General features: G+C 40.2%; 2 protein-coding genes and 1 long non-coding RNA gene across 3 annotated transcripts; 1 reads left to right on the top strand and 2 right to left on the bottom strand.

Moving 5' to 3' along the window:
• Positions 1-2,343: 2,343 nt before the first annotated feature.
• LOC146168499 (uncharacterized) lies at positions 2,344-5,009 on the bottom strand. Its single transcript, XM_083386282.1, has 10 exons — positions 4,840-5,009; positions 4,688-4,768; positions 4,499-4,618; positions 4,039-4,220; positions 3,816-3,965; positions 3,505-3,742; positions 3,251-3,445; positions 2,864-3,023; positions 2,534-2,804; positions 2,344-2,465 (listed from the first exon to the last, which is right to left on the bottom strand). The coding sequence occupies exons 1-10, from the start codon at positions 5,007-5,009 to the stop codon at positions 2,344-2,346; spliced, it is 1,689 nt and encodes a 562-aa protein (XP_083242408.1).
• Positions 5,010-5,049: 40 nt separating this feature from the next.
• On the bottom strand, positions 5,050-5,465 carry LOC146168498 (uncharacterized). The gene is made up of 3 exons (XR_014500412.1): positions 5,357-5,465; positions 5,190-5,230; positions 5,050-5,124 (listed from the first exon to the last, which is right to left on the bottom strand). It is a non-coding gene; the product is annotated as an uncharacterized LOC146168498 (long non-coding RNA).
• A 949-nt stretch (positions 5,466-6,414) lies between these two features.
• Positions 6,415-9,465, top strand: LOC146168497 (uncharacterized). Its single transcript, XM_083386281.1, has 11 exons — positions 6,415-6,433; positions 6,497-6,614; positions 6,820-6,900; positions 7,538-7,749; positions 7,812-7,961; positions 8,040-8,277; positions 8,366-8,540; positions 8,608-8,702; positions 8,779-8,944; positions 9,008-9,281; positions 9,347-9,465. The coding sequence occupies exons 1-11, from the start codon at positions 6,415-6,417 to the stop codon at positions 9,463-9,465; spliced, it is 1,647 nt and encodes a 548-aa protein (XP_083242407.1).
• The last annotated feature ends 2,707 nt before the right edge of the window (positions 9,466-12,172 follow it).

Below are 12,172 nucleotides of genomic sequence, written 5' to 3'. Positions count from 1 at the left end.
CTGCTGCACTTTCTCTCTGTCTCTCTCTTAGGTCAATTCAGAATAAGCCAACTTGGCGCTTAAATATCTTAAAACCTTCATGTGCAATAGTGCGTCAATTAAACGAACAAAAACGCAGGAATCGCTTCGTTTTATGTACATTGCCCTCCTAGGGCCTAGCCTGCACATGGTAATTGTAGGGGAGGTATTCGATATCTGCTGGGGTTGACTAAAACAATAACACAGGAAGCAGCATGTCGTTATGTAGCACTTCCTATATGTAGAGCAGAATGTTTGCCCACAAAAATAGCATTTAGGACATCATAGTTAACTTGGCTGACCAAATACGATCATCCTTTATCAAAAAGCACCCATTAAAGTAGTAAACTCTAAAACGGGCATTCATAAAGTACATATCTACTGAGGCTTTTTTATCTTTAATTTAAAGTCCCATAACGGACCAAAATCGCATTATTGGTCAATTTTATGTAATTTTGACGGGAATAAGCTGCATCAACAACATCAACAAATTTAATTGTTAACAACTGACGAATCAATCGTCGATTTGCTCGGATGTATTGCGTGACAAAAAACGTAAAGTTCAATGGTTTCCGGCCCAGATTACGCTGAACTTGCTTGAAACTCTTTAATCATTTTCCGGTCACGTTTGCAACAGCTGTCCGACCATTTGTAAAAAGTAATCAAATGCTATTGGGTGGTCGGGTAAGAACACTGGAAATTTTACGGTCCACTGCAAGTCGTAAGACGCCATTGTGCTCAAAACAATGCAGCCTACGTGATTTGTAAACACTTTTGCGGTAATGGTTTGGTCAGGCCATGGTGTACCATAGTATCTTACATACACCTTCCTTATAGATAAAAACTGATGCTTAAGCTTGCTGTTAGGCGGCTTTCTTCATTTTTCAATAATGTTAGCTCATGCTTTACAAGCTCAAAATATAATATCTTAGTTTGGTTAACCTAAATACCCTACACAAATGCACGCCACACAAAATACCCTAATTCACAATCAGCAAAACCAGTTTCCGATACACTAAAACCTATTGTGATATTTCACATAAATGCCTAGCAAATCCGAAATAACACTGCCAACCGCCCTAACCACTGCAGAATGGTTGGATTATTATGATCGCGTTGTTTATGTTAAGTTGAAGCTATGGCGCCTACCGCTTCAGCTTGCTTTTTTCGTGCGCTTTTGCCGGCGGCGAAATGAAAGTTACGCTTGAACAAGATACTTTCGGTACTACATTCTACGGCAGCGATTCTCAACCTTTTGGGGACTACGGCACCCCTTAAATATAATAAATATATTTTCGGCACCCCGAGTATTTTACTGCAATGACACTATAAATGGAACTGAGACAACACAATCAACTTAAAACAGGAATATGTCATTTGATCGTTCACAAATAGCTGTATCAAAAAGCTTACCAAATGAGCAAATATCAGATTCTACAAATTCTCAAATGGGCCTACCTATCGGCACCTCCGAGCATTACCAGGGCGCCCGTGGCACCCCGGTCGATAACCCTGGTTAAGAGTAGAAGGTAGAGTGGTTAAGTGTACCCCCGGTGGTACGAAGAACCAAAGCAGGGGGTACGAAATGCAGTGTAAAATTATGCGCTGTTTTACACATTTGTGAAGAATGCGTATTTCACGAAAAGCAACAACCAAAAGCCATTAGTAAATTGACTATTTATTTGCGTGTTATAAATACTGTTGAACTATACATGCATTTAACACGCAAGGTAGAAATTAATAATTTTATTTACTTTAGCGATTGTACATAGGGGTACAATAAAATTTTATTAAAGCTCTAAAGGGTACAAGCGCGATGGTTAAGATAAGACTGTCTACATTAGGCCTGCATTATGTCCTCTTTTCTCAAAAAAGTGATGACGCTTAAAAATGCCCAAATATCCAAATTTTTTGCATTTCGAGTTATTTACTTTCAACAAGACTTTGCGAGACGTTGGATTGATTTCCAAAAAAATACTATAGTCATGTCATGAAACGTGCTGAATTACTGGTTTAAAAAAGATTTTACACCAATTGCTTGCCCTACCAGCCCTAATTCTTTCGTTGTTTACATGCCGAAAATCAGCACAAAACATCATTTAAACTCTAAAACGTAACAATTCTACTTTTGTTTTACTCACGACCAAAAAGCTCTTATTTAGTTGCTCTGGAATGAACAGCCCGCCTTAAAATAAAACGCTATTGGAATGCGATGAACAAAGGACATCTAAATTAGTCAAATTAAGTTTATTTTAATAAATAAAAATACAACCAACAACTATGTGGTTTTGACGATGCAAAAGAAAAAATGTGAACAGCATAGCATCACATTGCTAGACCATGCATTTTTGGTGACGAGCGTTTGCGATACAGGAAGAGCACTGTTGTAACGAGGAAAGCAAGGAACAGAAGGAATAAACTGACCACAAAAAATAGTAGAGGAAGGTCTGAAAAAAAAATGGTTTGTTATTAACTGCAGTTCCAATATTTTTGAAAATATACTCAAATGGATTACCTGGATTGTTTGAACGGCTGATTGTGGTTTCTGTGGGCGAGGCCGGTGAAAAGGAAGTCTCCGGAAAGCGTTGATCAACTCTAGTTGCATTTATGCCATCGATGACGAAATCCGAGTAGTCCGCCAAAAACGTCAAATGATCGGTTCCCTCGGTAGGCTCAAGAATGTAAATCGGACCAATCAGTACGGGCTTACCAGCACCTTGAATTGAACGGCGTCTGCGGCCGTACTTAGTGGGGCATGTTTGCACTATCGAACCATCGGAACAGACCTACAGTAATGGGGAGGCGAAAAAGATTCGTACATTTGTAAAAGATAATTAGTGCTTACCCGTGAAATAGTACTGTCGTGGCATATCTGAAAGCGAATCTCGATGAACATTTCACCGCAACTTCTCATTCGTGGTAGGCGGAAAGAGAGGCAAAGGTTTTTCCCGATTAAATTGGAATTTAACTTGCTGTTCAACGCAGTTCCATGGTTTGTGGGGCACCTTTACATAATTTTTTAATTAGGCAGATTAAAACTTTCGTAAAGCCAAACCGTTGGCAGCAAACTAATACCCATTTTCGTATAAGTTAAGTAAACTAGTTTGAGAAGTGGCAGCAGTCGAACAGGAAATAGTGACGTGATGAACGAAAGGAGCGTTCGTAGTAGCGTCGTCGAGCTCAACCTGGAACAGTATTTTTTAAAACGGGTACTCATTTTAGAAAAAAATACCGTTGCGTAATAGTTATTACTGGCTGAATGTGCTTAATCCCGAAACCGAGGTGCAAAATTTGTCCCACTGTGTAGACAGCGGAGGGCTGCATGACCAAGTTCGCAGGGCAGACTGCGTTGCATGTTGAAGTCTTGCACAGTGTGGAAATTACTTCGTATGACATGCTGTCAGTCAACCGCACTGGGTCTTGCATGCTAAAAAAACATTAAAGTGACTAAGTAGAAAAACACTATGCAATATGCAAGGTACTAACACTGGTCGAAGCGAAGTGTACACCGAATACAAATCCGAGTAGACACACTGCACGCGAATCACGGCAAACGGCATGTCGAAGGCTCCGACTAAGTTCTTGTTGATCCAAATGTTATTCGTGAACAGTACGCTGGCGCCAGTGGAGCCACCAAATGTCGTACCACTAGTTGTAGGTACAGTTCCGCATTGGGTGAACGGGTGGCTTAGTGTGATTCGGTAGGAGGATCCGACTAATCGTGCTGAAAAGATATGGGGGTGTTTTTTAGGGGTACTGGAAGGATATATAATCTACAATGTTTTAATAAAAGCAACCTCTACACTCCTGCAATTGACTTGCTGGGGAATCGGAAGTGGGAGCCATGTAAATGTAGCTATTGGCCTGCGACAAATCCCATTCGTTGTAAAACTCGTTAGAAATATCCACGGTGATCTGTTGGGCAGAGCACAGGAGTTCTGGTACCGCTGCAAACAAAAGTACGGCCATAGCGCAAAAACAGAGATAGAAAAACCAAAAATGAAATTAAGGTTCACATACGAATGGTGCAATGTCTTCCGAGAAAACCTTTAGCAGAGATGCAAACGTAACCGTTCTCGTGCTTGCAAGATGGTTGGCAGTTGCAGTCGCCCTGGCACAAGTTCTGTTGGCAAGGATCTGACGATAGTCTTGTTGAGGAAGTGGCGCAGTTCGGCCCTGTCCATGGACCGACACACTGGCAGCTGAGGAATAGGGGACATTAAAGGCTTGGTAGGGCGGGCTTTACTGCAACAATTAGGTTTAGTTAGCTGTAGGACGCCGTCGCTGCATTGTAAAGGCATTTACCGCCGTTTAGGCAAGTAGCAGCATTACACAACGGGGTGTAAGTTTCGCATGAACTTCCGCTGAAACCAGGCAGACAACTACATCTAAAGCATAATTTTAGACGTTAACTTTAGACGTTACTACTTAAAGACACACGAAGTAAGCGAAGCGAAAAGATTAAACGATGAAATCTTACATGGGCGATTGGGCGTTCGCTTGGTAAACACAGTAACCGCCGTTTTGACAGCTTCCAGAATGGCAACCACCGGGCGCAGTCTTGCAGTGGTGGCCGCTATAACCAAAGGGGCACTGACAACTGTGAATACACGAAATCTATAGAAACTCCTAATAAAAAATTTTGAACTCCGAAACAAATATTTCTTACATGTTGTTTATGCAGCTTCCCCCATTTGCACAGGGAATGGTGCTGCACGCAGAGTTTGGAACGAAGCAGTTAGGAAAGCCCCTTGGAAGAAAATCGACATATAGTTTTGGATTGCAATATTAGGTACTAAAAACAAGGTAGAGGCTACTCACAGGTGCATAGTGCATTGCTGTCCAGGACCGCACACAACCGTGCTTGGACAATCTACAGCCATTCGAGCTTCTATTCCGTCGTCTTCGGGCACGTTCTCTTGCTCAACCACGTCTATAAAACACAAAACAATTTCGGCGTAGACTTCCGCTAAAATTAAGTGAACAATCATTAAAAAGTTTTACCCAATGCAGAGCGAAGAACATTATCGTCGGCAGTTTCGTTAAATTGGGCAGTTGGTAAATCACCGATTTCTTCATGAACGTGTTCAGTGTCACTATCGTGGCCTGCAAAAAAAAATAATGCGAACACGCGATTAAATATACAGGAACAATTTCCTTTGGTAACTTACCTCTACACCGGATTGTCAGTGACAGCAGGGCAAACAAAAACCTAAGTAAATAAAACATAAATACAGTTACTTGCGGAAATGGTTTACGAAGAACTGCCAATTTAATTTAACAACTACAAATATAAAAACATGATATGTAGATTGAAAACTTTTTTTTTTGCACTTACACAATTCGCAAATGTTCCATCGTAGACAAATCCAAGATCACCTTCAAATTAGAACGATGAAAATCAGCATAAAGTAATAAACTCTGTAACGAACAAAATTAACTATAGGGCAAAATGAATAACTCCACGCTAAAAGTACAGGGTTTTATAGCCGTTTCTGTACGAAGCACGTGGCACTAAAATAAAGAAATCTTAAAGGGAATAGTCCAACGATTTTTAAAATTTGAATGGGTTGCGTTGTTTGTTTTTCTATTTTACATGATGTTTCTTGATAACTTAGTGACGTTTTAAATGCAATATCTCGTCATTAAAGTTTCTTTCCATTTAATAGCTTTTGTGCATTAGCATTTTCGCCCACACAAACTTATCAAAAATACCTCTTATTAAATATAGGCTACATATTTAAAACCTACTTATATACGATTAAAAGTTTCTTGTACTACGTATAACACATTTAGGGTAATAGGTTTCGTTTAAATTAGTTATGATTCTAAAATAATAATATTAATATCAACCTCCCTGCGAAAAATCTGAATTCTTCCCTTTAAATAATAACAAACCGGCGCTTGCCTGTGGTCAAAATTCCAATCATTTGACGCTCTCCTCAAATACAATTTTCAACCGTATTTCTTAACGATTCGTTCTATTGTTGTTAGTTTGGATACTTTTGTAGTTTCTATATTTTTGCTATTATTTCCCAGTAATTCTAATTTCGAGTAAAGCCAGTGAGATGGATAATACTGGAATGTTGTAAGTAAAGCAATATTTAGGTTTATGATTCATTTATTAAAGTTTAACTGGTTTGATTTTAAAGTAGTAAGATAAGAATCTATTGAAGTTAACTTAAAGCTGAAATGTGTTTATTTAGGTTCCTTTTTTGGTTTGTCTTTCTGTTCGGTAAGTGTTGCATTTATATAATCTGAAATTTTTCTTGTAAGTGAATCCATCATATTAAAATTGTTTGAACAGGGCACCCTTGTTTGGCCGACGAGTATGTAAAAGGAGTCTATAAAAGTGCTGTCGTTGATTTGGATAATGAAACAGTTTCAAGTGGCAGTATGCCGCGTTCTGTTCTCGGTAACTTAAGTTTTGTGGAGTCGAAAATGTTGCTTTTGTAAATGAACTACATATTGTTGTTAGATGCTGTTGTCCCACAAGTAAATGAAAAAGCCGTATACGACGGAATTGAAGCACGTGTAGCTGTGGCTTGCCCCAGTATTGTCCAGTGCGCACCCGGTCAGAAATGCACAATGCACCTGTACGTATTTTATATTTGTTATCAATAAACCAATATCTTAATTTGAAGCGGAATTATCTAGAATACATATACCTTGGTCCTATTTCGAATTTGGTTTGAGCCTCCAAAATACCACGTAACTCGCTATTAAAAGTTTTAACTAGTTCATTTTGCTTTCTGATGGTTTTGTGCTTTTAATACCTAATGCTTTCATGTTTTAATATAGAGGGTTCCCAAACTGCTTTGTCCCGACAACGGCCTGCAAAATCATCCCTTGCTCCAACGGCGGAACCTGCGTGAACGACTTGTGAGTGTCCAAAAATAAGTTGTGTTACTAAGATGGAAAGTAGCAATTCCTGAATTTGTGTACCTTTAGATGTCAGTGCTCTCCTGGTTATAGCGGCGATCATTGTAAGGATATTGCTACAGTCCCAGATTTCCAATGCACTACCGGATCCTGCTTGAATGGTGGTGTTTGTTCTTATATTGGCGGCGGGTCGAAGTATGTGTTTTTGGCACTAGTTACTTCGGGAAAACTATAACATGCCATAACCAAATGCGTTTAGGTGCCAGTGCAAGACCGGCTACAGCGGACTGTCGTGTGAAAATCCTTTATCGTCATGCGCTAACAGTTTTACCTGTCTACATGGAGGCTATTGCTCATTTAGTCCAGCTACTACATCTTACAGGTTTGTATATTTAACATGGAATAGTCTTAAGAAAATAACACTTACATTTACAGCTGCATGTGTGTTGGACCCTGGAAAGGAGTAGATTGTAGTGTGGCGTCTGTGGTCGCCCAAACCTGCAACGGATATCGGTGTTTAAATGGGGGTTATTGCGCGCATTTTGAAGGGGCCAATGTCGTAGTTTCTTACCAGTAAGTTTAATCGGTCCACTGTCAGCACGATATTGGATTTTTAATAAAGCGTTTTTTCACTCAGTTGCGTATGCATCGACCTATGGCAGGGACCCGATTGCGGTATTCCACTTTTTCCTCCCAGTATTCCCGTGACCCCGAGGAGTTTACCACCCACCGCAATTTGCCGGCCAGATCCTTGCCAAGGAGATTGTCGTTGCGTGGAGTCTTGCAAGCACGAAAACGGATACGTGTGTCTTTCAAATCTGGGTTACCTCGGAAAACATTGCACCGTTCGTAAGTGCGAAGTTGCGTTCACCTGGAGTGTTTTTATATTACTTGCTGGCTGGTATTTACAGCTATTCCGGTCCTCGAGTGTAATGCACAAGACATCACAGTGGACATCTCCAGTGCATTTTACAACGAATGGGACTTGACTCAAGGCAACAGCTACATCTATATGGCGCCGACAGTCGACTCCCCGGCCAGTCAATTGCAAGAATGCAGAGGTATGCCTTATAATATTAACCCTTAGGGTTTAATGTGTTATTTTTGTCCATTTAAATAATAATGTTGCCACCTTTCAGCCCGCCTCGTTGGTTCCTCTTACCGAATCACGATACGTCACCCTTTTACTCAATGCGGAACTCTCCCGACGACCAGCGGTTTGCAGTTGCTAGACGTCTCCCATGCGGGAGTGGTCTTTAGCAACAATATTTGGATTAACAAAAACCTAAACAATATCTTTGACATGCCCTTCCCTGTCGTGCGCGTTCAATGTGCCTACTCGGAAGAGTATGCCGTCTACACCTCCCTTCGTCCGCTGTAAGTTATGTACTATTGATAGGGATAGCTCGACAGACTAGCCGCCAGCTATTTAAATTATGGGTGTTTCAAATTGCTTCACTTTCAGCGTACAAGAGCCGGTTCAGATTTCGGACTTCACCTCTCACAAAGTGTCGTCCACATTGTGCAAGACCTCCACCTGTAACGCAGTCTGCCCGGCCAACTTGGTTATGCAGCCTTCGGCCATCTATACCGTCGGTCAAATTTTGCACCTTGGATTTGCCATTCAAGATATTCATACAGTAAGTTCTATCCGCTACAACTACAGATTCGAAATAATATTTAAAATATTGCTGGTTTCGTTTTAAGCAAAGCCCTCCATCGGCCACTGCTTTCGTGCACCACGTGAAGATTTCGTGCAATGCTCTTGCAACAACGCAGTCTTTTGATTTATACAGCCAAGGGTATACGATCGTATCCATTTTATGTGGTAGGCCTACAGTTTTTTCAATACTAGCACAACGTAATTTATCATCACAGGTGTCCAACGTCGCACGGAATAGCTTTGCAGGGTCGCATGCGCTTCAACGCCATTGGAGGCGGTAACAACGCGTGCCTTTCCTTTCGCCTTCCAAGAATGACTACTTGTAGCGAAATGTTCATCGAAGTTCGCTTCCAGATCTGCAACGGAAATACACTATCAACGGTAAAACGACTGCGGCGGTTACATGTTATTTCCCTAATTTACCACGTGTTCACGTTTTTAAAGACTTGTGCCGATGGTTCAGTCATTCAGACCTGTCCACCAGGCCGTGGGCGACGTTCAGTAAACCATGAAACATCCAAGCCACTCGTGATTGGCCCGATCTACGTCTTACAACCAGAACTAGGAAACGAACGAGTCACTTTCCTGGCAGATCACTCTGATTTCGCGTTTAACAGCGGACCTAGTCGCCAAAACAACGCAACCAAAGACGATTTCTACTACCAAATCCCCGCCATAGCACAAACCACAACGAGGGCGACCCCATCAAACATTCCAGGTAATCAGATTTCATTTTTATTACCCAATTTCATTTTCTCCGGACTAAAACGTTGTTTTCTTTAGGTTTTCGTCTCGTGGCCTTCATCGCAACTTTTCTTCTGCTTTTTCTTGGGTTTATTCTTACCGCAATTTTGCTTTACCGCCGACGTTCTGCAACAAAACCAGATGGTCCTGGTTTATGAAACAACGTGGTTTCACATTTTGATTTTGTCAGTTTCCGTATCGCCCTTTCAACACGGTTGTCCACACCAGTAACCACAATGTTGTGGTTATGGTACCGTTTTTCGTTTTATTTGAATTAAACTTACCAATTGGATTTTTTGGTGTGAAGGTTGCAGCATGAGAGGTGGAAGTGTTTGGGTTAGTCGATGCGCGCTGCAGAACGACTTTAAATTATTAGTTTAAACTAGACAACAAGAACCCTAGAACTTTCTGTCTAAATTCAGGTACTGAAAAAAACAATTTATTGCCCCGTAAGTGATAACCTTGCGTCCAGGAATTTTCCGCAGATATAGAAAGCGGTTCGCGTGAATCGCTGCAAACCGGTTGAAAAAAAGCTTTTTGCTAATGCCCTTCGGGTCAAATTCCCGTATGGAATACATAGAGGTCTCTGAGGAAGTTGTCCAGGAACCGGTTTCACGAACTTAGAAAGTCCTGATGTGACGTCACAATTGAAGAATCTTGAGACGCCTAGTGGTGTTCAACGAACTGAGTAAAAATACCCGACTGAAGTCCGTCGTGCGAACGCGAAAATAATTGCGTTTATTTATTTTAAATTGGTTAAACCTTCTAGAATAAGCTGATTGCTCGAGGGCCATTGTAGATAATAGGGTGAAGGAAATAACGTAAAAATTGCCTAATACTTGCGCTTAGATAGTTAAAAGCCAAAAAAACATAGCTTAGGGTAGGCGGCGTCATCGTGACTCTACGCCTCCTAAATAAAATGAATCTTTATATATATACTTTATTTAGATTAGGTTTAGATTACTCCCTAAAGTGAATGCCATGGTCACCAAAAGCATCCGGGTTTCCGAGAAAACACTATAGGCCGATACACTTTACCGGACATGTTTTGCAACTTACATGGAATTTTTGTTTCGATCTTGTTTTTTTTTTCAACTTGCCACACTTAGTTATGCGTTTAAGGACAGGAAACTTTTCTGATAACATCGTCTTGTTGAAGTGTATTTGTTGAGAAAACAAAAGCTAAATTTATTACCTGCTAATCTTCTGTATGGTTTTCGTTGGTTATTTCTGTGGAATAGCTTTTGCTTTACCTAATGCATCTACATTCCCAAAGCAAAGCGTAGCAGGTGAAGTGACAAAACAAATTGATGTACGTTGTGTTATGCAAACACAGCTTTATGACGCCATTGCGCAAGTAACTGCTTTTCGACAACCGTTGAGACTGCGGGAGGCCCTGTTTGAGGGGTTAAGGGAGTTCAAAAGTTTTTCGAAATACCTTCGTTGGTGGCGATTGATATTTTTGTATTATTTTAACGCTTTTGGGATTATATATTCTACTTAGTTTTTGATAAACATTTAAAGCAGACCGGGTAAAATCACCGTCCGCAGACCGCGACCGGCCTGCCAAGCAACTTAATCCAGTCCACGGCTCATTTTCAATAAAACATTTATAGGCAAAATAAGCCTTTATGTTTTTTTACTTTAATTTTAGAACATTTTATTTAATAAATTATTTTTCTTGTTAGGCAAACTTATTTGTTTTCTACACTTATCAATATGTTTATTTCCGATCCCATTTTGAACTTGTTCCCCCAAGACATTTTGTTTAGGAAAGGTTTTAACCTCTAATGCAAGGGTCTCAAACTCAAATTGCTCTGAGGGCCAAATGAGGACGTGTCAAATGCCCAAGGGCCGCAATTTACAATAAATAGAACACAATAAAATATAAACACATGTAGGCTGATTTTAGGCTATAGTTATTTGTTCTGGCTGCTTTACAGGCAGCGTTTTTCAAGGACAAGGATCTCGATATTAGGCTTCAAATTGTCAGCAGAAACAAATCTTAGAGTTGCTTGCAGATGTGGACTGCCTAATATTGGCAAAGAAAATTTTTTGTTTGCAAAATGCTGGTTTAACTTTTTATTTTTTTACTTTGCCCTGGTAAGCATATTATTTATCGCGGTGCATGGTTTCGAAGTGCAAACCCTTGTTATACTTCTTCATAACAGCGATCTTCTGCCGGCAAATAAGGCAATAATTAGTACCTCTGACCGCGGTGAGAAAATATAACTCCTCCCACTTATGTTGAAAAACTTTTCTTTCGTCTGTGATTTTTCTCATTTTTCAAAAGACAAGTGTAATTTAGCTTTTTAAGCTATAGAAATTTATTTCAATACTAGGGTAGAACAATCAAAGCCTACAACTCGACAATTAATTTATACATTATGAGATGACCAATTACACTAACACCTGACTGACGCACTTTCCAGCGTTATTGCAACAACAGTACAGAGTTGAATAGGCAATGTGACGTAATAGTAGATCTTTTACCGCATAAATGGTAGCGTTTGAAAGTGATTGGACAGTGAAGTTTGGTGAGTATAATTTCAGTTTTTTGAAGCAATTTTAGAGTGAATTTTAACTTTCAAATCTGATAAAAAAATATATGTGGCACTTAAATATTGTTAAATACTTGGAAATCCAAAATTTCTACACGGGCCGCACAAAATGTTCTCGCGGGCCGCGTGTTTGAGACCCTTGTTCTAATGCAGGGGTGACGAACCTATTTGCTGTCGCGGGCCACTTTGTCAGTTACCGCTGAAGCGGGCCAAACAGCTTTTAACTCATGCTATAAAACCTGTTAAAATCATAAAAAAATGTTCAATGGCAAGCTAAGCTTACACTTAACTAGTTACTACTGCA

This window comes from Ascidiella aspersa, chromosome 1, assembly GCF_963924565.1.
Source record: "Ascidiella aspersa chromosome 1, kaAscAspe10.2, whole genome shotgun sequence".
In the NCBI taxonomy this organism is placed as follows: Eukaryota; Metazoa; Chordata; class Ascidiacea; order Phlebobranchia; family Ascidiidae; genus Ascidiella; species Ascidiella aspersa.
Note: the sequence above shows the minus strand (reverse complement) of the source record. Positions and strands in the feature narration are given on the sequence as shown.

Excerpts from the sequence above, each read along its gene's own strand:
- LOC146168499 (XM_083386282.1), bottom strand. The coding sequence starts at position 5,009 with ATGATTGTTCACTTAATTTTAGCGGAAGTCTACGCCGAAATTGTTTTG. Across the intron at positions 3,966-4,038 it reads CGGAAGACATTGCACCATTC|CGGTACCAGAACTCCTGTGC; the intron begins GTATGTGAACCT and ends TTTTGTTTGCAG. Across the intron at positions 3,743-3,815 it reads TCAATTGCAGGAGTGTAGAG|CACGATTAGTCGGATCCTCC; the intron begins GTTGCTTTTATT and ends ATATCTTTTCAG.
- LOC146168497 (XM_083386281.1), top strand. Across the intron at positions 8,278-8,365 it reads TACACCTCCCTTCGTCCGCT|CGTACAAGAGCCGGTTCAGA; the intron begins GTAAGTTATGTA and ends CTTCACTTTCAG. Across the intron at positions 8,945-9,007 it reads ACGGAAATACACTATCAACG|ACTTGTGCCGATGGTTCAGT; the intron begins GTAAAACGACTG and ends ACGTTTTTAAAG.